Source organism: Tarenaya hassleriana, unplaced genomic scaffold, assembly GCF_000463585.1.
Source record: "Tarenaya hassleriana unplaced genomic scaffold, ASM46358v1 Cleome2, whole genome shotgun sequence".
Classification (NCBI taxonomy): Eukaryota; Viridiplantae; Streptophyta; class Magnoliopsida; order Brassicales; family Cleomaceae; genus Tarenaya; species Tarenaya hassleriana.
The window spans coordinates 5,634,368-5,657,731 of NW_010965372.1; the positions used below are offsets into that span (position 1 = coordinate 5,634,368).

A 23,364-nucleotide genomic window follows, 5' to 3' on the forward strand; every position below is an offset into this window, starting at 1 on the left:
TCAACAATAACAAGTCATGGCACTTGCATTTTATTGTTTGTATGTAGACCACACGTGGGACCTAGCTTTAGAAAAATAACACACATCCAATGTGAATTTGTGCAATTCAAATTGCATGGACGCACGCACATCTTAATTGAACCCTTCTTTATATATATATATATATTTAAATGATGAAAAACGTTGAAGAAACAACGGAACAAAACGGAAATATTTATCGATCGAATCGATAAAAGCGAAGTGGGTGGGACAAAAAAAAACAAGGACGTGAGAAATTTAAAAAAAAACAATGAATGCAATTCAAAAGGAATGGATCCGAAAAGTACAATGAACTCCAAAATCTAACGGTCACAAGACCCACATCGGGTCGGGCCGACCCGAAACTGCCTCTTCACCGAATCTACAGAACTGCTGGTAGTTCTGTTCTTCTCACTCCTCCAATGGCATAACCGTCTTTTTCTGTTTTCAATCATGCTAAACAGTAGCAGGTTATTACAACAAGTAAAAGCATCCATTTTTTTTTGTTTCTGCATATATATAACATGCATGGAATTAGCGAATTAATGAATATGAAGTAGAAAGATTCCTACTTTCATCTTCCCTATAACAATATAACCTCGTCAGACCCAACAGTTGGTGGTCCAGTGGCCGAGAGGTGACAAAGTCATCCTCAAGGTCTTGGGTTCGATTCCACCGATGGGGAGGAATGTAATTCTGGACTAAAATGATCCATATACAAAGGTTGGTCCCGAGCTTAGGGTGGATGTAGTCGGACCGAAGGCCCGAAGAACCATCCTGGTTATAAAAAAAAAAATATAACCTCGTCATTAGTTGATTCTCTTCTAACATGTTTCAATGAATTTTCCACCCCAACGAAAAATAGGCTACAAAGAATTAATAATGTTTCACATAGTTCAATAACGAGGAAAGTAGGAGGCTCTCAAAAAATTACCAAAAAAGAATTTCCCCTTGGGTATATTTTTCAAATATATTTTTTAATAGCTTATTACTTTTGAAACCAGGGGCAGAATCGTCCAATAAAAAGTTCTGAAGAGCATGCTAGGACCAACCCAGTTGGTGTGTCGTTGTTAATCATTGGTTTATTCGTAAAACACCGGAACTAATTAATTAACTGACCATTTAATTACCCCTAATATTCAATTAAATTTTAATACAAGTTTAAAAAAAGAAACGTTGAAGAAAAATAAAGGCAGGGGAAAACGGAGGTTTTGGATTCCGGAAGAACCAAAAAGCTTTTCCCTTTTCTTTTCTTTTCCCCTTCTGCCTTTCCTGCGATTCTGAAATATCTCTGCATGATCTTCGATCAGATTCGTAGCAATGGCGTTTCTTCGTGATCATTGACTGTTCCCATTGTAAAAGAGAGTGGGTTCCCCGTCGTTCTCCGCCGCCGGGAGATGGCCAATCCGCCAAATTCGCCACTAAATCCTCCGCAATCGGCGGATTCTTGGTCGTTGTTGTGTCTTCTCGCTAAGGTGTGTACTCCGACCTAGGGCGACCAAAGGAAAGATCTGTAACTCGTTGATTTGATCCGATCAATCGTGTCGAAGGCGCACAAGCATTCCATCCGATCGGCGGTTGTCGGAGACACACGGGAAACGGTAGCGCCGGATTTCAATCGGAGGATCTGTAGCCGTCCGATTGGAGGACTGGTTCGTCTGAGACAATGGGCAAAGGGTGGTTTGTCGTGGAGAAGACGAGAAGATGCGCAAGGACACTGTTTTTCATGGTGGCGATGGTGGCTTCGCTTTTGGTGTCGTCGTTGCCGGTGCTTGTGGCCATTGTAGACGTGCTCGTCCCGAGTTTCCTGTTGTCTAGCTTCACTTGCCTGACTTGCTACGGCGTGAAGGAACATCTGCGTCGATATGGTTTCAAGAGCTCTTTGACCGATATACCTCTCGTCTCCGTCGTCAGATCTTTCCTAGTCATCTGTACGGTCATTCCACTCTCTCTCTCTCTCTCTCTCTCTCTCTCTCTCTCTCCATGAGTTTTGCAGGAATTCTTACTGTGCTATAGTTTCGATTTCGATGCTCTGTGACTCGCTTTTTACGGACAATGGGAGCCTAAAGAGGGCGTGAAACGATTTCTTCAGCAAAAAATTTGATCTTAGGCATTGGTATCAAGCGATTTGAAGTGAAGACTTTGTTGTTACTGATCAACTGAGATAATTTCGTGATAATGCAATGTCATGAATAGATTCTTTGGCATTTCCTATCTTCTGAAACTGAATTAGCATGTAGATGATGCCAATGGATGATAACCCTACCTTGTTCATAAGCTCATTATTGGCTTTATACATGCAACAGGTGTCTATTCCCTATCCGATGGTCCAGCCCTCTCGCACGGTCCTTACCTGGGAGCCGTGTCGTTGTGCTCTGTAGTTTCAGTTCTTCTTCTTTCAGTTAAAGCTTGCATCTTCACTGTAAATACTCAACTCGAGGCTGAAGCTTCATTATCTCTGTCAAGGCAACGGCTCCACCTTAAGAAGTCGTGGGGGATGCCGGTTTTGTTCCTCTCATCTGTGGTTTTTGCCCTTGGACATACAGTTGTAGCATATAGAACTAGTTGCAGAGCAAGGAGGAAAAATTTGTACCACAGAGCGGACCCTGAAGCTGTAAGTTTGCCTTCCTCCTTTCCCATGAAGCTGGGCAATTTTTTCTCTCCATATTTCGCGTGTGAACCCTGTTGATTGTTTTGCAGGTCCTTACATGCAAAAGTGTTTTCTCTGGCTACCAGAAAGTGCCACGTTCTCCCACACCCTCGGTAGGAAAGGCCTCCAAGATTGATATGGAGTCGAGGCGAAAGCCTCTGCCAACGGCCAACGATGAAGGAGAGCTCCCAGTGAGATTGCTTGCTGATCTTGACAGCCTATTCATTACAATCCGAGCACTCACTGTGCATTACAAGCTATGTGTACCTGGTTCTACTCTTCAGTCCATCTCCTCAGCTTCCCCTGTTGAAGTGGAGACAATGGCAGGAAGGTTGAAACCTGACAGGAAAGCATTGAGTATGATTAACAAAACCCAGCATCACCATCAGCATCACCACAGGAGCTACAGCAGTCAATTTAACGGTTGTTCCTTGCACGTCCCGCTTCTTGATGGTTCGCCTACTTCTCTTCCGTTGAAGGAAATTCAGGACGGGATTAGTCAAGATGAGGGCATGACTCTTTCCAATATTGCGGGGCTGGAGCAGGGTTGTGATGGAAACAGTCAGTTTGGGATAGTCCTGGTTCATGGGTTTGGAGGAGGAGTGTTTTCTTGGAGACATGTGATGGGGTCACTGTCTCATCAGCTTGGCTGTGTTGTTGCTGCATTTGATAGGCCTGGTTGGGGATTGACTGCCAGGCTGCACCACAAGGATTGGGAAGAAAGGGAGTTGCCCAACCCTTACTCACTTGAAAGTCAGGTAGTTTTCCTTTCTAGTTTTGACTTAGCATTGGTGTTTTCTTTGGACATCCTCCTGAATATGAATCTTGAACTTAAATAGTTTTGATGTTATCCAATCCAGGTAGATTTGCTTCTAGCTTTCTGTCATGAGATGGGCTTCTCTTCAGTAGTTTTTGTCGGTCATGATGATGGCGGTCTGCTCGCTATGAAAGCTGCACAAAGAATAAAAACATCAAACAATGCCGTAAATGTGAGTAGATTATAAGTTGAGTATGGTTTTCAGGTTTGTCTCCACTATTCTCGCTGACATACGTGGGATTTTTACTTCCTTGTCCCAACAAGTTCAGGTTGCAGTTAAGGGGGTGGTTTTGCTTAATGTAAGCTTGTCAAGGGAAGTAGTTCCTGCTTTTGCGAGAATACTTCTGCACACATCATTAGGAAAGAAGCACCTTGTCCGGCCTCTTTTGCGTACCGAAATAGTCCAGGTGGTGAACCGACGTGCTTGGTATGATGCTACCAAGCTGACCTCGGAGGTCTTAAGGCTATACAAAGTACTCCTCCCTTTGGCTCTCATTCTCCATCTGCATTATTTTCTTCATAGTAATTGCAAATGTGGGCTATACATGTGATTTCTCCCTATGGGATGATGTCAGGCCCCGTTACATGTAGAAGGATGGGACGAGGCTCTTCACGAGATAGGTAGATTGTCGTACGAGATGGTGCTTCCTCCTCAAAACACATCGACGCTTCTGAAGGATGTGGAAGAATTGCCAGTCTTAGTCATTGCAGGAGCAGAAGATGCCCTTGTTCCTCTAAAGTCATCCCAAACCTTGGCTTCCAAACTCGTAAACTCTGTAAGTTCCTCCTGCATCAGAAAGCCAAACTCTCTTATTTTAACCATCCTTTTTTCATCAATAAAAAAAAAGGAGAGAATCTGAAAGAGAAACATGTTTGTGAAACTGGCAGAGGATAGTGGCGATATCGGGATGCGGGCATCTACCACACGAGGAGTGTCCCAAGGCGCTGCTTGCGGCCATGTCTCCTTTCATCAGCAGACTTTTACTTAGGCAAGATCTGCTTGATCATCAATAGCCAAATCTGTGCCCATTTCGTCTTAGCAATACGGTCGGTCGATTTGATTAGTTTGTGTCAGACCCAATGCTTTCTTTTCCTTGCAAAAGGAGGAAGGAGTTTGGGGTCGGAGGTCCAGACAGAGTACCATATTTATCTGCCACTCGAAAGATGAGTTGCAGAGCCGCGTTGTCTTCGTACATTCATCAGGTCTGGAATGTGTGATTTCGGCAACCTCTTGTAATGTGAAAGAAATATACTCCCTTCATACTCGGTTCAGTTATGGTAATGACAAATGAAGCCTCTAGGCTTGAGGATATAGTACCGATTTTTTGTAGGGGATGATCAAACCAAAACCACCCAAGTGGTAATTTCAGACAACCGGTAACTAAACAAACCGTGTTTAGGCCTACATCTTCAGTACAGAGGCGTTCAGCGAGAGTAAGAAGAATGTTTTAGAAGGATAAATATATAAAGCAGAAGAACTCAATCAAGAAGATCTGAGACAGCCCTCTTGTTGAACGGATCGGCCTGAGCCAACAGTGCAGCCATAGTTCTGTTCGGGTAGATGTTGTCTGCCATCATTCTCTCTCTCATTCCGTAAGCCGGGTTCTTGGCATTTACATAAGCCTGTAGGAGGGATTGGAACTGCCTGAACTTCGATACATACCCGGACTGCCTCATCCTTAGGAAGATCTTCTCTGCGTTGTGGATATCGCCCCTTTTCGAGTACTCGTCCATGATGTACATGAAGGAACTCATCATAGGTTTCATCTGTCTCTGCTTCGCCGCCTTGTTCAATAAAGAGTCGGCCTTCTCCACTTCCCCTGCTTCCACGTAGAGCCGGACAAGTGCATCCCATGTCAAACCTCCGACGGTGCAACCGGTGTCCGCCATTCGTTTGACGAGATCCTTACCCTTTGAGAGCATCTTGTGATCCACGTATACACTCAGGAGAGCCCAGAAGACCCTCGAAGGAACTTTGTATCTCAGTTTCAGTGCCTTCTCGAAAATCTCCTCGGCTTCTTTGATTTTCTTGAGCTTTCCAAAAGCCTCAACTGCAGCTATGCAGTCTTCCATTCGAGGGTTTTCATCGTAGATCTTCCAGATTCTTTCCACATCATCCGCTCTCCCGATAGATGCATAGACAGGGAGCATAGCCTTGCATGCCCAGCGCTTCGACTTCAAACTTTCACCTTCCATCTCTTTCAGGACTTTCTCGGCCTTCTCTACAAGCCCTGCAGTTGCATATTGCTTAGCTATGGTGGACTGTGTGTGAAGGTCTGGTTCAACACCTTCAGCCTTCATTGCCTCCACAATTTGCTCCATCCCGGTTATGTCATTTGATGACCCCTTGGCCTCAATCAGAATCTTGTACGTGAGGCGACTAGGCTTGACGTTTTCTTTCTCCATTAGTAATAGCACATCAGCGAGTTTCTTCTTGTCAACTCTCTTGTACAGAAGAAGCAACTGATCACACGCAAATGCAGTCAGAGGGAACCCTAAGTCCTTCATTTTGTTGAAAACCTCCTGCGCTTTCTTCACATTGCATGAGGCCGCGCAATTTGCCAGAAGGGTCCGGTATATCACTTCCCCTCGGAAAGACTTTGGGACCTTCTCGAGATAAGCTTCCGCCTTGTGCAGGCCATATATCTTGGCTATCAAATCAAGCCGAGAAACATAGTCTCTCTCTTCAAGTTCGATTTGCTTATTCGCTTCCAACCACTCTAACATCTACAGAAACAATAAGATGGGATAGCGAGGGCATAAACATCAAACAAACATAAGAAGAAAAGCCTAAAGACGAGATGATTATCAGAGAATCTTAGGAAGCATAATTGCTCGAAAAAACAATCAGCGTTGATATTCAGTCTGGAGCATGATGCAAAAGTAGTATAGACATGGAAAGAAAACTAATAAGAGAATTAATTACCTGCAATGCTCTCCCATACATCCGGCGTCTACGCAGTTCGGTCATCACAATTGCGATCTCGGCTTGGTTTATCACTTTCCCTTCTTCCAACCATTTATCAAGGGCACTCCCTACAGATAGACCTGGTGCAGAGATAATGGCCCAGAACAGCTCGGATCTCTTCCCTGTCGCTCTTCCTGTACCATCATCGGTTCCTTTGACGTCATCTTCATTCCCTGAGAGCTCCTCAGAAGTTAAGTCATCTTCAACGTCACTTTCACTGCTAGTCTCTTGGGGAGACTTTGCACTCTCGAGCTCTGAAAACCCGTCTTCAAGGTCATCTTCTTCCCCAACACTTGTAGCACCAGTTTTCGAGGAAAATGCACGTCTACTTGCAGAGAAATCCGAAGAGACATGGTAAAATCTCTCAAAATCTTGGGATTTATCAGATACTACAGAAGGTGATTCAAGAACAGCGCTCCTTCTCAGCGACGTCTCTAGTTTAGCACACACGGCGTTAGAAGCACATAAAGGGAGCCTTTGGCTTCTGAAAAGTAGGAGAAAACAACATAAGCTATTTGAAAACAAGTCGGGCAATCCTGAAAACTTGATATACTGTCATCTTAATCAAGAACTTTTTACCGATAGCAGACTAAACCCACGCAGTGGATGAATCTGATCGGTTGTTGCGACATGCGAACACAGACAAAGAAAACGCAAATACACTTATGATACATGCGGAGCTCTCCTCGAACGATGCGGGGAAACAGGTTACGTGACAATGGCATACACATAAATCTATGTATATTTACACAACAAGCATTTAAACGACACATATAATCCCCAACTGGCATCCTTATATGATACTTTTGTAATTTCATCTAGAGAAATAATCTTCGTCCCGTTCGGATCACCCTCATTACAGGACATAAAGTGGGCTTAACAAGCCGAGAAATGAAGAATCAAATGATACAGCACAGCACAACCATGAACATAAGGCGTGCTAACCTCCGCAACACCTTGGAAAGAGGGAACATTTCTCTTCGCCGACAAGTTCACGGGCACTGATCTGTCTTGGGGGGGAAAAAACAAAACACGGAATCAGTTAATATTATGCCTTACAGCCGGAGAGAAGAAGCCCACGGAGAGGAAATCAGGATTCGAAAGGACTGGAATAAGAAGATTACGATCATGAGGTGATCGGAGAGGGAATGGGAGCAATGGAGAAAGGGTTTAGGGTTTTAGGACGCTCCCGAAGCGGTCATGTCGGGTGCGTTGGGCCCTCAGACGGATCCTCTGCCCAATTGCTTATGAGCCCTTTGATATAATAAACCCATTTCTTGCGTATTCTAACATTTTCTTTTAGAGAAAGATTTCGATATCTCTAGCCGAATTCCCCTGGATTGCATTTCAAAACTTTTTTCTTTCAACAATAAAGTTTTTTAAAAATATATATATATAATCCCGAGGAGGAGGAGGGGGTGGGTCCAAACCCAATATCTGAAGATGGAGCTTTCGTCACTGTCGCGAATTTATTTACGGTATGCCCTGTAACCGGAAAACATGTCCAAATACGTACAGAGCACACGGGCATGTCCGTATTATTCATTCTGGAGGGTATCAGTATCACGGCATCAACAGGACAAGGTAAAGAAGGATATTTCCGGGTTTCCTTGGGCATGGGAGGCCTTTCTCCCCAGCAGTAGGCAAGGCCGCCGCTTCACTCACCAACCAGCTGCCAGATTCTTATGGTCCCATCTTCCGAACCAGACCCATACGACTCCCCTCCCGGCTCAAACCTCACGCAGTGCACCGCCCCATGATGCCCCTTGTTACACCCTGCATTCACCCTCACTCATTATCATATCCACACGAGCATATCCAGCCAGAAGGCCCACTCACCCGTCTCTTCTCCCGTCTGGAAATCAAACACGTGGACCCACATATCTTCCCCTCCCGCTATGAATGTCTCCCCCTTTTTCGGTTCCAAGGAAGCCGATTCAACGCTGCAAGGCATCTCGTAGCTCTTCACCAGTCCAAAACTATCGCAACAAGAACATTTCAGAATCAACCATTCGAAGGAACCAAACAAAAACACAAAGTATTTTATCTTGAGTTTACTGATTCGCATCCCAAAACTTTACAGTAGATCCATCGGCAGTGGTTATGTATCGCCCGTCCCGACTTACTTCCGCGCTAGTAACCGGCGACTTTGTTTCCAAGGTTTGAATGATGTCGCCAGTTCTTGTGTCCCAAAGCCTACAGTACAGATTCAAAGGTGAATCCGGTACATGCTAACAACAAGAGCAAAACCCACGAAAAAATGTACCAATGCAAGACTGGTTATTCACTATTTCTTCATGTTGACATACCTAACACCGCCAACGTCTGTGCAAGAACTTAAGATAGTCTTATCACTGTGAAGCCATGCCAATGTTCTAATCGAACCGGGGGATTTGTCAATTTCTCTAGGAGGTGCGTCCGGCCGATTCAGATCAAATATCCGAAGAATTTTCTCCATTCCACCAGTGAGTAAAAGTGGTGTATCCTGGAAAAAAAGGCGAGTTACATGCATCATGACCACAGCAGAAACACGGATGAAAAAGAGAAAGGATTCCGTTGAAACCTTTGAAAGGCAACCAAATCAATCTGAGCTGACGTAAAAGAAGATCTCAGAGCTGGGATACCTCAGAGAAGGAGCATGCACGAACAATGTGCTTGTGATCAAAGGAGTGCAATTCGTCTCCCGTCAAAGCATCCCATAATTTCCTGAATGCATTAAAATAAAAAGATCTTAGCTCCTGGGAAATTGCCAGAGTGCCATCGATCGATCTAACGTGGCGGTTTAGCACTTGTACCTCCCTTTCTGAACTAATAGTTCATCTTGTGCACTTCACTTAATCAGCTACCAGTTCGATTACTGAGTTTATTTGAAATTGGCACACATGATGATGAAGTGGTGTCTCAAGAAACAAGAAGAGCAATGACTCACGCGGTAAAATCGGCAGAAGCAGAGGCAGCACGGAAGGCATTTTTATCAAGGCAGCAACTCCACACAGCTCCCTTGTGTCCTTCAAAGGTCCCTACCCAGTCGCCCGTCTCCCCGTTCCTCAACATTGGTTTAGCATCTAAATTACGACTCTACACATTTAGATTCGCAACCAAAGCAACAGCTCACACCAAATCCATAACTAGCACTAGCAGCGATAAGGAGATGAAAAAAAAAACATAACTTTCCTATCCGCAAAGAACAACGACTCCTAATACCCCCATTTCTCCATTGCAGCAGCAGGGGAATACTAGAATGTACCATCGATTAATCAAATCACACAAACTACACAAATCGAAATCCAGGGAGGATGACAATCTAGACACGGACCCACGTAAAAAGTCCATCGATAAGACATGTCAAATGATCTGAAAAATAGGATCATACCCTTGCTTGCGCTTATGAGGAAGAACCCATCTGGAGTCGCCGGGCTGTAAAACAAATCGACGACGGGACGAGAATGCCCGTGACACACCAGCGGAACTCCCATCTTCTTCTTGTCCATTTACTAAGAAACCCTAACCAAAATCCGACCAACAACAGGGTATACTCCTTCAGAGTGACGGAAATCGACTGATCTCTTCGCTTCACTCCGGAGAAAATCCAACAATGAACAATGTCCGAGGAGAAATAATCCCTTCTTGTTTTCAATGTGAGAAAGCCCCAGTCCCAAAAAGGGCTTGATCGACTCAACTTTCCGAATACAATCCACCAAAAATGTAATATTTTTTTTGCAACGTCGGGGACAAAAGTCTACAGAAAGTGAATAAAAAACAAAAAAAAAAATCTTTTTTCTGTAAACGGGCTAAACACAGAGAAGAACTCGCCGTCTGGCGATGACAGTTATGCTCAGAAGTCAGAACAGAGCCTTTTGTTTGTCATCTTTTCCCATCAAAGGACCTAATTTCAACATAATATCATATTATGGACCCTTATTTTGAAATATTTTCATAAATGGCGTAGACTTTATGAATGTGCATTCACTCTCCTTACCTAAGTCAGCAGTCTATAACGTTAACAAGGAACTCCTTTTCTTTTTTCTTTTTTTCTTTTTTATAACAAAGATTGTTCTCATTCCTTCGATCCGACTAGATCCCCTTTAAACTCAGAACCGACCTTCGTATATAGACCTTTTGATCCAAAAATTACATATCTCCCCATCAAATGGAATCGAACACTCGACCTTTAGATTACACCCTTAGATCGATCACTCGACCACCCCATGGTGGGTAGGAACTCCTTTTCTTTTTCTCTATTGATGCAACGTAATCATATTTATAAGTTTTTGCAAGATTCAGACAATGATCAAAACACATCCGACGTCCACTCATAAACGCAAACATGCATGCATGCATGCAAGCTCTATCTGATTCCTTTACTGTTCCTCTTGCATATTGTTTTTTTTTAAAATTATAAGAAACACTGCATTAAACCTTGTGAATCTCAGGTTTCTGATGTACTTTTTATGATTTTGCAAATGTTTACTAAAGTCTCACTAAGTAAAATGTCGATCCCTTTTTTGTATCAATCGTAATCGTTTATAATATGATATCATCTTTTAGAATACTTATTTAATTTTGTTGTGATAAGCATTATATTTAAAATTTTAAATTAATATTGTATAGGTTTAGGTTAATTCTTTTTTAAACAAAATTACGTAAGGCATGACATTAGATATAGTCTAACACGCTATTTTATATTTCAAACCATTATACCGTAGATATTATATTTTATTTGATTGTTAATAGTGATACATTCTAATAAATTTTATATTACATTTACACTTCTTCCGGAAAATATAAAAACATAAAACATGGTAATGATGGGTTGATTGATTGTTTAATTATGGTACGGTGTCTGAATTTCCGTGCGAGTTTCAGTCACGGATATTGGTTTTCAATCATTTTCAGGTGTCTACATTTATTCCATTATTAATCATATATATCGTCTTTCGGAAGCGAATGGCCTTGCACTTACAATTCAAGGAGATAACTCCTCATGAAAGCTTACTCCATTTACCAGTTTGTTTCTTAAAAGAGATGCCATTTGACAAATTCAAATCTCTTAGAATCTCTTCTAATGGGGAAATAATCATATCTTAATCTTTAATACTCGTTCCTATTGCATATTTTTTGTCATATCATATGACTATATGTTTGATATCATTCTATTACAAATTAAATATGATTACTATAGTTTTTTAATTCATGACTCGGGAAGAAATATGTAACGTTTGACTATTTCATACTCTATCACAAGACCATGTTGTATGCATGGGGCAAGTACGCTCTGAAGACAAGCATCCTCTGCATCGGTATCGAGGTTTGGTTCAACTACTCCATTTAAATATCACCTTATATATATGCAATTCACTAAAACACTGCCCCACCAATATATATATATATATATATATATATATATATATATATATATCGATTATTGTATATTTAATTTTCATCAACTAAAATACGTACACAAGTTAGAATGGTCGGTCCGCGGGTATTGGAATTTTGCGTAGGTATAAGCTATGTGTGCCGTAACCAATTACGTTACAAGCTCGTCTCCTTATTTATTTATATTGAAATTTAAAATTAAATTTGGATTAGATGGTAATTGTCTTGACCCGAACAGAAGCAAATAGACGGTGTTTCGATATTATAATCTGTTTCACATTTACACGTATAACGTATCGATTTCCTTCAATTTCATTAGAATTTGAACAATAACAAATGGGTTATTTATCATACTTAGATAACATGGGCATAAATATATGGACCGTTATATTGCATAAATATACAAATGGAAAGGAAATGAAATAATTTAAGAGTATAGCATATTAAGAAACTATAATGATCTAAAAGGCAGTAAATAAGAGAAGGCAGATGTTACTAAACATCGAGCTCTAAATATATGAACAAAATATTATTGGCATTTTAAACTGGCAAAGGACTGGAGCGTAAGTGACACGTGGCAGGTTTCTTATATGGAAGGAAATCAGAGCCCATTGGACTCTGTAGGGCCCGTGGCTGGAGCGGGCCCCACGAGCATTGTCCCTTGCCTGGCGGATTCTCTATTAAATGGGGAGGGTTCAAGTTCCTTTTTGGTTTACGAGCCGCCAGAGAGAGAGAGAGAGAGAGTCCGAAGCAAACGCTTCCGAGTTTTTTTGACGGAAATCTCGGAGACGCCATTGCCGGTTCGCTGGTATATATCTTTCCCACACGCCTTTCTCTCTGTTTCTGTTTGTGCGTATACACACACACACATACATATATACATATGAACTTAACTGTGCGTGAGCGTATATGTAATTGCGCACGTGCATGGTCTCTCTGCGTTTATGCCTGTGTGGAGGTTCAATGTGATCTGAAACGAACGTACCGAAATTTCGACACGTGAAGACGACATTTTGATTGGGAAAAAGAATGAACTTTCTCTGTGATTTTAAGGGTTTATATATATATATATATATATATATCTTCTCCAATGTTGATTACTGAGTTTGGCGTTTGGTTTTCATATATTGTAAAATTTCCGAGTTTCGCCATGAAAAAGAAGTATCCCCTTTCACAATGTGTATATATATATATGTACAGTTTTGATATGGGAATTCGATGAGAATAAGTGTGCATACATTCTGTATGATCAACGAGGGGATGTTTGTCGTGTTGGCGCAAGAATCATGGGATGGTGGACAATATTTTATTTCCCCATTTTTGCATATTTCCCCCTATTTTCTGGATGAAACGATTAAGGAAAACATTCTCTACTGTTTTATGTATTTTTTCATTTTTTTTTGGTAATTCAGTTCATAATGGAGGCACCAACCTTATAATGGGTACATATGCTTGTTTGGGTGAATGTAAAATTAAACTTTTGTTTTCGTATATATACATATATTAGGAAAAGTTATGAAACAATTACATATAAAGCTATAAATCATTGTTAAAAAAAAGGCGCATAAGCGATATGATACTATGTTTGTATGATGATCCACAGTATTGTTTCTGTAACAGCAGGTTTGCATGCTTTCTTGAAAATAACATTACAACCACGACTGGAGACGGAACACGTTAGGGTTGGAAAGAATGGAAACATTTACGTCTCCCTTTTGGCCATCTTTTTGTCAGTCACGTATAATCGTTCCTTTCTGTGATAATCGCCATTATGTCATTGCTGTCACCATCATACCAATATTGCGTATTATTGATAATCAAATAAATTTGAATAGGCATCATAATTTTCTTTGACTAGAATTATTAATTCCTTCTCATAACATGGATTGATAAATCCAAACCAAACAAGAAATGTAGTAGTTCTCTGCCTCTCATTGTTGCAGGAGCAAGTGAAATGCAAAGCCTGAGGACCCCTTTTCGTGGGGTTGTCTCCGATCTCCGGGGAAGAGCCTTGTGTTACAAGCAAGACTGGTCCTCCGGTCTCCGTTCTGGATCCGGGTATTCAATCCAATCTCTCGCTTCACATGACCAGGAAAAAAAGTTTTTTTTTTTGCTATAAGTTTTTGTGATCTTTGTGTTTCACTTTGCAGAATTTTAGCTCCTACCACTTACATATTCTTCGCCTCTGCACTTCCTGTCATCGCCTTTGGGGAGCAACTCAGCCGTGACACGGGTCTCTTTCTGTTTTCTTTGGCCAAACTTCACACCCTTTTTCTCCGTTTTCACCCAAGAAGTTCACTTTTTTTCTTCTCTCCTCTCTAGATGGAGCTTTGAGCACGGTTGAAACATTAGCATCAACGGCGATATGTGGAATTATTCACTCGATATTGGGAGGGCAACCTCTTCTGATACTGGGAGTTGCTGAACCAACAGTGATAATGTACATTTACTTGTACGACTTTGCCAAAGGGAGAGAGGGTTTGGGGAAAGAACTGTACTTGGCTTGGACTGGATGGTAAAAACAAGAAAAAAAGGCAAAACCTTTTCCGCATACGATTAATGATCCTACCGGGAATTTCGGATTTGAGAGCGTGTATTGACGTTTGATTGGCAATCTGTGGGTTCAGGGTTTGTGTTTGGACAGCTCTATTGCTGTTTCTTATGGCGATGTTCAATGCAGCTGATATCATAAATCGGTTCACCAGGATTGCTGGGGAGCTTTTTGGTATGTTGATCTCTGTTCTCTTCATTCAACAAGCCGTCAAGGTATGATTTGTTTGCATTCCATGATTTCTTTTATCTTCAGTTATCTCTCCCTTATATCTAACCAGATGGATCAAATAATTTCCCATATTTTTATTATAGGGTATGGTTACTGAATTTGAGATGCCAAAAGACCAAGACCCGAAATTGGAGAAGTATCAGTTCCAGTGGCTTTACACGAATGGACTTCTTGGCGTCATTTTCACCTTTGGGCTTCTTTACACCGCCTTGAAGAGCAGAAAGGCAAGGTCTTGGAGATATGGAACAGGCAAGTGAAGAAATAGAGATTGCGAGCCGAGACAGAGATATTTCTTTTTGGTTTGTGGCAGTGAACTCACAGATGTTGCTTTTGACAGGATGGTTTAGAAGCTTCATTGCGGACTACGGTGTTCCCTTGATGGTTGTGCTTTGGACAGCGTTGTCTTTCAGTACATCTGGGAAGGTTCCATCTGGCGTTCCCAGAAGACTCTTCAGCCCTCTTCCATGGGAGCCTTCGTCTTTAGGCCACTGGTCTGTTGTGAAGGTAGTAACGGTAATATACATTGTATTGTCGCCATTGAAAAAGTCTTTAAAGCTTCTTCTTTTTCTATGTATAGGATATGGTGAAAGTGTCGCCATTGTACATTTTAGCAGCGTTTGTTCCAGCGGTTATGATTGCAGGGCTCTACTTCTTTGACCATAGCGTGGCTTCACAGCTTGCTCAGCAGAAGGAGTTCAACCTCAAGAATCCCTCAGCTTACCACTACGACATTCTCTTGTTGGGGTTTATGGTAAATTTTGTTTCTTCCCCCAGCTAAAGTTATCTACTTTATCGTTTCGTGAACCGGTTGTCGTTTTCAGACACTGGTCTGTGGATTGGTGGGGTTGCCTCCTTCCAATGGAGTCCTCCCTCAGTCTCCCATGCATACCAAAAGCCTTGCTGTTCTCAAAAGACAGGTGAGTGTTTGCAAGAGAGAAAAAATCGCTCATTTTCTCTCTGGTTTTGAAGATTTCTGAATCTTCCGATACATCGTCCATGATTCTTAGTTAATCCGGAGGAAGATGGTGGAGACTGCCAAAGAAAGCATACGGAAGAATGAGAGCAACTCTGAGGTGTATGGAAAAATGCAAGAAGTCTTCATTGAAATGGACAAGAGCCCACTCGTAAGCTCTCTCTCCCTCCATTCATGTTTGCTTACAGTCTCTCAGAGATTCATTCTCTGCATAAATTGTCAAACCCAAAACATTGAAGCTCTGACACTTTGCTATTCACAGTCTCAGACTAACACGGTGATAAGAGAGCTGCAAGATCTGAAAGATGCAGTAATGAAGATTGAGGAAAACAGAGACAACACAGGAAGTGGGTTTGATCCAGAGCAGCACTTGGACGCTTACTTGCCAGTTCGTGTCAACGAGCAGAGGTTGAGTAACCTCTTGCAATCACTGCTCGTAGCTGCGACTGTAATGGCAACACCAGCGATCAAGCTGATACCCACCTCTGTCCTGTGGGGATACTTTGCATACATGGCCATCGATAGCCTTCCTGGCAATCAGTTCTGGGAACGCACATTGCTTCTCTTCGTAGCTCCGAGCCGTAGATACAAGTAAGATATATTCACGAAATCTCTCTCTCGTTAATGATAGAAGCACAAAAAATGAATGTTTTGAAGTAAATTTTGTTTTGTTGGGTAGGATACTGGAAGGAGCTCATGCTTCGTATGTGGAGAAAGTGCCGTGCAAGAGCATAGGGGCATTCACGCTCCTGCAGATAGTGTACTTTGCCATCTGCTACGGGATCACGTGGATTCCGGTGGCCGGAATCTTGTTTCCGGTGCCCTTCTTTGTCCTCATAGCAATCAGACAGTACATTCTCCCGAAGATCTTCCAACAATCGCATCTGCGTGAACTGGATGCAGCTGAGTACGAGGAAATCCCCGGCACTCCGAGAAACCCCCTCGAGATGTCTTTCCGGGTATATGACTTTTGTGTTACTTAAACCTGAAGGAAATCTGGTTTGGTCTGCATTTATCAAGAAAAAACAACTGGGTTTCTTTTGTTTGAAGGCGAATGAGTCACCAAGAGGCATAGAAGCTTGTGATGCGGAGATACTAGACGAGCTAACGACGAACAGAGGAGAGCTGAAGCTACGTACGATCAGTTCCAGCGAGGACCGAGGGAATCAGGTGACTTTTCATGCTTGCTTTTTTGCCATAAATATTCATGATACATGAGTTCTGGTTTTAAACTACAAAAGAAAAAGAACTTGCAGATACATCCGAGGGACATGATGGATGCAGATGAGGACAGAGACTCGAGAGAGTGAACATACAAAATATGATTGTTCTTTGGGAATCTTGCAAACCCATGTTGTATCTGGGAATCTAGAATGGATTAGCAGAGGCATATAAATCTCTGCTGTCGAGATGTAGACACTGTTCGAAAGGAATCATAAAGCAACCCACTTTAGTGTGTTAACAGATCAAACGTAAACAACATGCCCTTCAAGGGAAAACCAAAGTGACAATAACATCGGAATCTGTAAAGGGCAAATCGGTGTATAAAATATCCAGTTGAGATGGAAAAGGGTTTCACCAAAATAATGTATCGTATGCAAACTTTATATTGCAAGATATTGTGTAAGAGGTTTGTTCCAGAACTCAAAATCTGATCTCTAAATCACGACGGCAACACGTTAACGGTGCCAAAGGAAACAGAGGAGAGGAGATAGAGGCTAATTTGTAAGATTTAGGGATTCTTGTAATTGAACATTGCCTGCCTTCAACTTCAATTTTCTTAAAGTGTCCATCTTTTACGATTTTGCTCTGCGCGCTACTGTTTTAAAGGGGGATTTTTTTTTTCTTTATTCAAAGCTTGTAAAAAAAAAACTTTGTTTTTTTAAACCAAGCTTTCCTAAAACCCTAGCTCCAGAAAACCCTGATTCTCTTCCCCCGCCTTCTCCCACTCCTCCGGATTTTGTCGGCATCCGAACACCATGAACTACCGCTTCCAGAACTTGCTGGGCGCTCCTTACAGAGGCGGCAACGCCGTCGTTACTCAGAACACGCAACTAATTTCACCCGTCGGTAATCGTGTCTCTGTCACCGACCTCAAGAAGCACCAGACCGTGACGCTTCCGGTCCAGTCGTCTTCCAACATCTGCCGCATCGCCGCCTCCCCCGACGGAACTTTCCTCCTCGCCGTCGACGACAACAACCGCTGTCTCTTCATCAACGTGCCTCGCCGTGTGGTTCTCCACAGAATCACGTTCAAGGACAAAGTCGGTACCTTGAAGTTCAGCCCTGATGGTAAGTTCATCGCTGTGGGAACCGGTAAGTTGGTTCAGATATGGCGGTCGCCGGGTTTCAGGCGAGAGGTTTTCGCGTTCGAGTTGGTTAGGACGCTTGCTGATTGCGATGATAAGGTTGTCTCTTTGGAATGGAGCTTGGACTCCGAGTATCTGCTTGTCGGCTCGAAGGATTTGACGGCTAGGTTGTTTTGTGTGAGAAAGTTGAAGGGTGTCTTAAATAAGCCGTTTTTGTTTCTGGGTCATAGAGATTCTGTCGTGGGTTGCTTCTTCGGTGTTGATAAAAAGACTAACAAGGTGAACAAAGCTTACACGGTTGCACGCGATGGTTATATACTTAGTTGGGGTTACAGTGGACAAGACAGTAGAGTGGATGAATCAGGTAATGGTGGCTCTGAACCACTATCCCCTGGTACTCCAGAGAGAAACGATAAGGAGATGTTGGAGAATGATGGTAATGGCACTGAGTTGAAGAAAAGGAAGGAGTTTGACGGTAAGGATCGTGATGCAGAGGGACATGAAGAAGACGAAGAAGAGCATTTGCATAGAGGGAAATGGGTTTTGTTGAGGAAGGATGGGTTTAATCAGGCATCGGCTAAAGTGACAGCCTGCGATTATCACAGGGGGCTTGATATGGTGGTGGTGGGGTTCTCTAACGGGGTTTTTGGGCTTTATCAGATGCCTGATTTCATCTGTATCCACCTGCTGTCCATCTCAAGAGAGAAGCTAACTACAGCCATCTTTAATGAACTTGGGAACTGGTTGACTTTTGGCTGTGCGAAACTGGGGCAATTGTTAGTCTGGGAATGGAGGTCTGAGAGCTACATACTGAAGCAACAGGGTCACTATTTTGATGTTAATTGTGTAGCTTATTCCGCCGATTCACAGTTCTTGGCAACTGGGGCTGATGATAACAAAGTCAAGGTATCGAGATGTTGAAAATTCACCCGTAAATCTTGTTATGCCTTGCTGGTTATCTAGTTTTGGGTTTAACCGGTTTATGCCTTGGTGATGTTTTAACAGGTCTGGAATGTTTCATCGGGATCGTGTTTCATCACCTTCACAGAGCACACTAATGTGGTCACTGCTCTTCATTTTATGGCTGACAACCACTCCCTCTTAAGCGCATCTCTGGATGGCACTGTTCGTGCGTGGGATTTTAGAAGGTATAAGAACTACAAGACATTCACTACCCCTACGCCCCGACAATTTGTTTCCCTAACAGCAGACCAAAGTGGCGATGTGGTCTGTGCAGGGACACTGGATTCGTTCGAGGTACTTTTCCTGTGGTTTTAAATGATTCCATAGCCACTTAGCCAGAGTCTTTTGATGGTGATACGTTTTCTTAATTCATTATGTAGATTTTTGTATGGTCAAAGAAGACGGGGGAGATTAAGGATATTCTCAGTGGCCATGAGTCTCCTGTTCACGGGTTGATGTTTTCACCTTTAACGGTTAGTCAAGCTCTAAAATCTCTTCATATTCTCATCGATGGTCAAAATACTTATTTCTGGAACAAACCCAGTATGATACCTCAATAATGCAATAGAAGGTTTACGATTCCTAGATGAGTTTGTGGCTCATGTTGCTATATCTGCGCTTTACAAATCCTGTATCTCTATCATCACAGCAAGTCTTGGCTTCGTCCTCATGGGATAAAACTGTTCGGCTGTGGGATGTGTTTGCCGGGAAAGGAACTGTCGAGACATTTCAGCACAACCATGATGTCTTAACACTCGCGTTTCGGCCAGACGGGAAGCAATTAGCTTCTAGTACGCTCGATGGGCAGATCCATTTCTGGGACACCATTGAAGGTGTCTTAATGTACACCATAGAGGGCCGCAGAGATATAGCTGGAGGACGCCTCATGACTGACCGCCGGTCAGCAGCTAACTCAAGTTCTGGAAAGTGCTTCACGACGTTGTGTTATTCTGCTGACGGAAGCTATCTTCTAGCTGGAGGAACCAGCAGATACATCTGCATGTATGACATCGCAGATCAAGTTAGTTCACTTGCCCTTACTGAATTTCAATTGATTTTCCCATGAAACATTCTACCTTGATACATCAAAGGATAGGACTTTGTGTTATATTAAATTCTCTATCAGCTCGATAACTCTTGTTTAATTTTTGAATTAGCAGATTTGATCCTCTATAAGGTCAAGACTCTATGATTAATCAAAACTTACTCGAAAAGTGTTGTGATTTTACTTTTGTAGGTTCTCTTACGCCGGTTTCAGATATCACATAACCTCTCGTTAGATGGAGTTCTCGACTTCCTAAACTCGAAGAAGATGACAGAAGCGGGACCAATGGATCTTATTGATGATGATAACAGTGATGCAGAAGATGGAATTGATAGGCAGTCCCGGGGAAACTTGGGCTATGATCTGCCTGGATCAATGCCCAATCGTGGAAGACCCGTTATCCGGACAAAAAGCCTCAGCATTGCTCCAACGGGAAGGAGTTTTGCTGCCGCTACAACAGAAGGAGTTCTAATCTTTTCAATTGACGAATCCTTCATCTTCGATCCCACCGATCTTGATATAGATGTTACACCAGAGGTAGGCCTTGCCCCTGGTGAAAGCCTTTTTGGAGCTTTGTTGTTTATGGTTGTTGCAGGTTTTATGTTCTCTTGGTTTTACATAATGGACCTTAGTCATGTAGATAACTAAAAAGATCATAATAGATCAAGTCCAAAGTTGATATTTGATTGGCTCCTTTCCATCCGGAAATGTAAATGTGATGTTTTGTAGGCTGTCGAGGCTGCAATAGATGAGGATCAACTGAGCAGAGCTCTCGTTCTCAGTCTGCGTCTGAACGAAGATGCCCTCATCAAAAGATGTGTTTTTGCTGTTTCCCCTTCCGATATAAAAGCGGTTGCGTTGTCAGTCCCTTGGAAGTATTTGGAAAGGCTGATTGAGGCATTGGCCGATCTGCTTGAGAACTGTCCCCATCTTGAGTTCATACTTCACTGGTCTCAGGTACAACCCTCGTTCGTGCCTAGCTCTTCAGTAACAGCTGACCATCCAACCACTGATCTTCAATCTTTTCCTTAAATCGATTCTGGGAGATGAATCTGAGTTTCGTCCCTTGGTTTTTTTTGGCAGGAAATCTGCAAAGCGCATGGGAGCTCGATTCAGCGAAACTACAGAAACATGCTTCCATCGCTGAGATCGTTGCAGAAGGCGATCACGAGAGCTCACCAAGATCTGGCAGACATGTGTTCTTCCAACGAGTACTTGCTTCGTTACTTATGTTCCGTTGGAAACAAGAACTGATTGGCTCATTTATCATCATTGTTTGTACATCATTCGTAGGTTTCTCCAACATTTTTGTCACTAAAATTTTGACGCTCTGTTAACGATTCCAACACTTTGGCGAAAAAGTTCTCCTGAAAGAACTCCAGTGTTACAGTTAATGGGTCAGAGTTTTTCCCTTTTTGTTTCCTCAACTAGTCTTGATTGATAAATGTTTATGATTTCATGAAATGGTATAACGTTCCTATGCATTATGTCTCGCGAACAAGTTCAGTGTTGGATTTTGGATTGAAGAAACGGTTCTTCGTAGATATGACTTCGATTTGGATCACTGCCTTGGTCATGGATCCTGATTCTGAAAGTGCCAGGACACACCATGTTCCTGCAGGCAACGAACGTCCAAACAAGTGGAACAGACGCAGTTCTTGAATGTGTCTGGCAAAGATTAGTGTTTTCAGAAATTTAACAGATTTGGTCGGATTCAGACAAAAGCTTACGGATTTGGATTCAGGCAAAAAGCTTACATTTTTAGGATCAAACTGAGAAAAGAACTACAAAAAGATCAAAACTTATGATCGATTTAATCAATTTGGCGGTGCATTGGAGCCACGGCATAAAGCCGGAGCAGCTTCTGAATGGGCTGTTGAGACAGTCCCTACTACACTTGAACCATATGGATCCTCCATGAAACCACCAAAACTCATTTGAAACACAGAATGACTGTACGGTAACCAACGCAGGGCGCTTGCCTCCGCCATCCATCTCTGCCTTTGAATCTCAACTGCCCTCAGAAAGTAGAAGTAATCAGTCTCTGCCTCCATCAGTTGCTTCCATGGATCCACTTTGGGCGTCTTAAAACCCAGATGCTCGGTTTTCAAATGATTTTTCAACTGTGAATATGTCCCGGAGAAATCACATTCTTCTATAGAACAGCTCCTCGGTTTAGCATTCATGAACCTGCGTGCACTAGTCACCTTCATCGTTCCATAGACCTCTCCTCTGCATAGAGGACAGTTGAGGGACTTGGCATTGCTCCGACGGTATTGCTTAAAACAATTAGAGTGGCGGGCGGTGGTGTCACACATGTAAGGACGGCAGCCATTGGAGAAGGATGAGCAATGCAAGAGGACTGCATTGTGCGGTGGTTCCATGCAGATCACACAGCTAACGTCCTCCCATTGTTCGGAACCTTCTGACTGGAGCGGAGACTCGGGTCCTTTTTGCTTCTTGCTGTCGTTCCTAGAAGACCGAAGTGGATAAGGGGATAGCCTGGGCCTGCTGCTTGACACGGCCAACACTCGTCTTTCCTTCGGCATCGCTTTCTGTGAGAAACATAAAGCAGATATCACTGAAATGTTGCCGGAAAACATGGATCATTGTTTTAGATGATACGTTCATGAAGATCCGACTAAAATCCAGAGTTATCATCACAAAAGCTGTACAGACGGAATCACAACCAAGCCACAAAATGGCAGATAATTTTGAGCCCAACACAATCCGAGTCCCCGAGGACATATAGAACATACAGGATACAGCCGACATCAAGAATTTCAACCACAGAAGTTGATCGGACCCAGGAAAAAAGAAAAATTTCGAGCTCAACATCTGCGCAAATTGGAAGTGAAATCAAACAAGAACTCGCGGCGTAATAACAGTGCCAACAAAAATGCAAGATTTTTGTGGAATAGACAGCACGAGCGCAGATTCTAAAAGCTAATAACTCGAACCGGAAGAACTATTCCTCAGACCCAGTTTGAACGAAAACAAACCATTCACCTATCACAACAGCTGAAGAGTCGACACTCATCGCCAGGGAGAAACAACAATTCAACATTCGATTCATTAGTAGTGGCCGGGGCAAAGACAGATCATTTCGATCGCAATCCCCCGGTTCAAAGTAATCTTTCGCACAAAAACACGAAAACGACGACAAACGACAGGTTCTGCTTAGACCCATGAACAGCTAAACAACATAATCGAGAGGCATATAAGATCGAGAAGAGAAATCGACGAAAGCCCGTCAAGAGAAGGGAGAATGGGTACCTAACGGAAGAGATTCTGTGCTTTCCAGCGCAGCGTGAGGGGTTTTCGTCAAGCGGTGAACACGGAAACTTTTTCGTGTGCGCGTCGGAAGGATGTGTGATTTTGGAGGGTTCTTATAAGACAACTCTGTACAGACGAAACGCCGTCCGAATTTGACCAAATCCATCTTTTGGATTCCTTTCCT

General features: G+C 42.7%; 6 protein-coding genes across 13 annotated transcripts; 3 read left to right on the forward strand and 3 right to left on the reverse strand.

Moving 5' to 3' along the window:
* The first annotated feature begins 1,218 nt into the window (after nt 1–1,218).
* LOC104812487 lies at nt 1,219–4,757 on the forward strand. Its single transcript, XM_010539658.2, has 7 exons — nt 1,219–1,949; nt 2,325–2,632; nt 2,719–3,426; nt 3,529–3,657; nt 3,755–3,958; nt 4,061–4,261; nt 4,374–4,757. Exons 1-7 carry the CDS (start codon nt 1,685–1,687, stop codon nt 4,497–4,499), a joined length of 1,941 nt encoding a protein of 646 aa, XP_010537960.1. The 5' UTR covers nt 1,219–1,684; the 3' UTR covers nt 4,500–4,757.
* Nucleotides 4,758–4,825: 68 nt separating this feature from the next.
* Nucleotides 4,826–7,785, reverse strand: LOC104812489 (pentatricopeptide repeat-containing protein At1g80270, mitochondrial-like). Of its 2 annotated transcripts, XM_010539660.2 has the most exons (4): nt 7,578–7,785; nt 7,399–7,459; nt 6,412–6,937; nt 4,826–6,212 (listed from the first exon to the last, which is right to left on the reverse strand). In XM_010539660.2, exons 2-4 carry the CDS (start codon nt 7,425–7,427, stop codon nt 4,965–4,967), a joined length of 1,803 nt encoding a protein of 600 aa, XP_010537962.1. In that variant the 5' UTR covers nt 7,428–7,459; nt 7,578–7,785; the 3' UTR covers nt 4,826–4,964. The 2 variants fall into 2 exon arrangements, with proteins under 2 accessions (XP_010537962.1, XP_010537961.1); XM_010539659.2 differs by having other exon boundaries at nt 7,399–7,785.
* Nucleotides 7,786–7,866: 81 nt separating this feature from the next.
* LOC104812490 (serine-threonine kinase receptor-associated protein) lies at nt 7,867–10,299 on the reverse strand. 2 transcript variants are annotated; one of them, XM_010539661.2, is made up of 7 exons: nt 9,827–10,299; nt 9,383–9,518; nt 9,078–9,159; nt 8,763–8,938; nt 8,512–8,649; nt 8,293–8,432; nt 7,867–8,229 (listed from the first exon to the last, which is right to left on the reverse strand). In XM_010539661.2, the coding sequence occupies exons 1-7, from the start codon at nt 9,942–9,944 to the stop codon at nt 8,111–8,113; spliced, it is 909 nt and encodes a 302-aa protein (XP_010537963.1). In that variant the 5' UTR covers nt 9,945–10,299; the 3' UTR covers nt 7,867–8,110. The 2 variants fall into 2 exon arrangements, with proteins under 2 accessions (XP_010537963.1, XP_010537966.1); XM_010539664.1 differs by having other exon boundaries at nt 9,383–9,531; nt 9,827–9,917.
* Nucleotides 10,300–12,551: 2,252 nt separating this feature from the next.
* On the forward strand, nt 12,552–17,124 carry LOC104812491 (boron transporter 4). Of its 5 annotated transcripts, none has more exons than XM_010539668.1 (15): nt 12,552–12,640; nt 13,453–13,561; nt 13,776–13,890; nt 13,983–14,065; nt 14,155–14,347; nt 14,460–14,598; nt 14,698–14,863; nt 14,952–15,118; nt 15,192–15,365; nt 15,436–15,531; nt 15,622–15,738; nt 15,850–16,178; nt 16,267–16,546; nt 16,638–16,757; nt 16,835–17,124. In XM_010539668.1, exons 3-15 carry the CDS (start codon nt 13,787–13,789, stop codon nt 16,895–16,897), a joined length of 2,031 nt encoding a protein of 676 aa, XP_010537970.1. In that variant the 5' UTR covers nt 12,552–12,640; nt 13,453–13,561; nt 13,776–13,786; the 3' UTR covers nt 16,898–17,124. The 5 variants fall into 5 exon arrangements, with proteins under 5 accessions (XP_010537970.1, XP_010537972.1, XP_010537973.1 ...); XM_010539670.1 differs by having other exon boundaries at nt 13,456–13,561; XM_010539671.1 differs by having other exon boundaries at nt 13,453–13,890; nt 16,844–17,124.
* A 316-nt stretch (nt 17,125–17,440) lies between these two features.
* LOC104812492 (periodic tryptophan protein 2 homolog) lies at nt 17,441–21,331 on the forward strand. Its single transcript, XM_010539672.2, has 7 exons — nt 17,441–18,802; nt 18,902–19,153; nt 19,240–19,332; nt 19,509–19,880; nt 20,097–20,441; nt 20,634–20,861; nt 20,988–21,331. The coding sequence occupies exons 1-7, from the start codon at nt 17,567–17,569 to the stop codon at nt 21,156–21,158; spliced, it is 2,697 nt and encodes an 898-aa protein (XP_010537974.1). The 5' UTR covers nt 17,441–17,566; the 3' UTR covers nt 21,159–21,331.
* A 284-nt stretch (nt 21,332–21,615) lies between these two features.
* On the reverse strand, nt 21,616–23,310 carry LOC104812494. Of its 2 annotated transcripts, none has more exons than XM_010539673.2 (2): nt 23,181–23,310; nt 21,616–22,459 (listed from the first exon to the last, which is right to left on the reverse strand). In XM_010539673.2, the coding sequence occupies exon 2, from the start codon at nt 22,451–22,453 to the stop codon at nt 21,722–21,724; it is 732 nt and encodes a 243-aa protein (XP_010537975.1). In that variant the 5' UTR covers nt 22,454–22,459; nt 23,181–23,310; the 3' UTR covers nt 21,616–21,721. The 2 variants fall into 2 exon arrangements, with proteins under 2 accessions (XP_010537975.1, XP_010537976.1); XM_010539674.1 differs by lacking the exon at nt 23,181–23,310 and adding an exon at nt 22,914–23,172.
* Between the last annotated feature and the right edge of the window lie 54 nt (nt 23,311–23,364).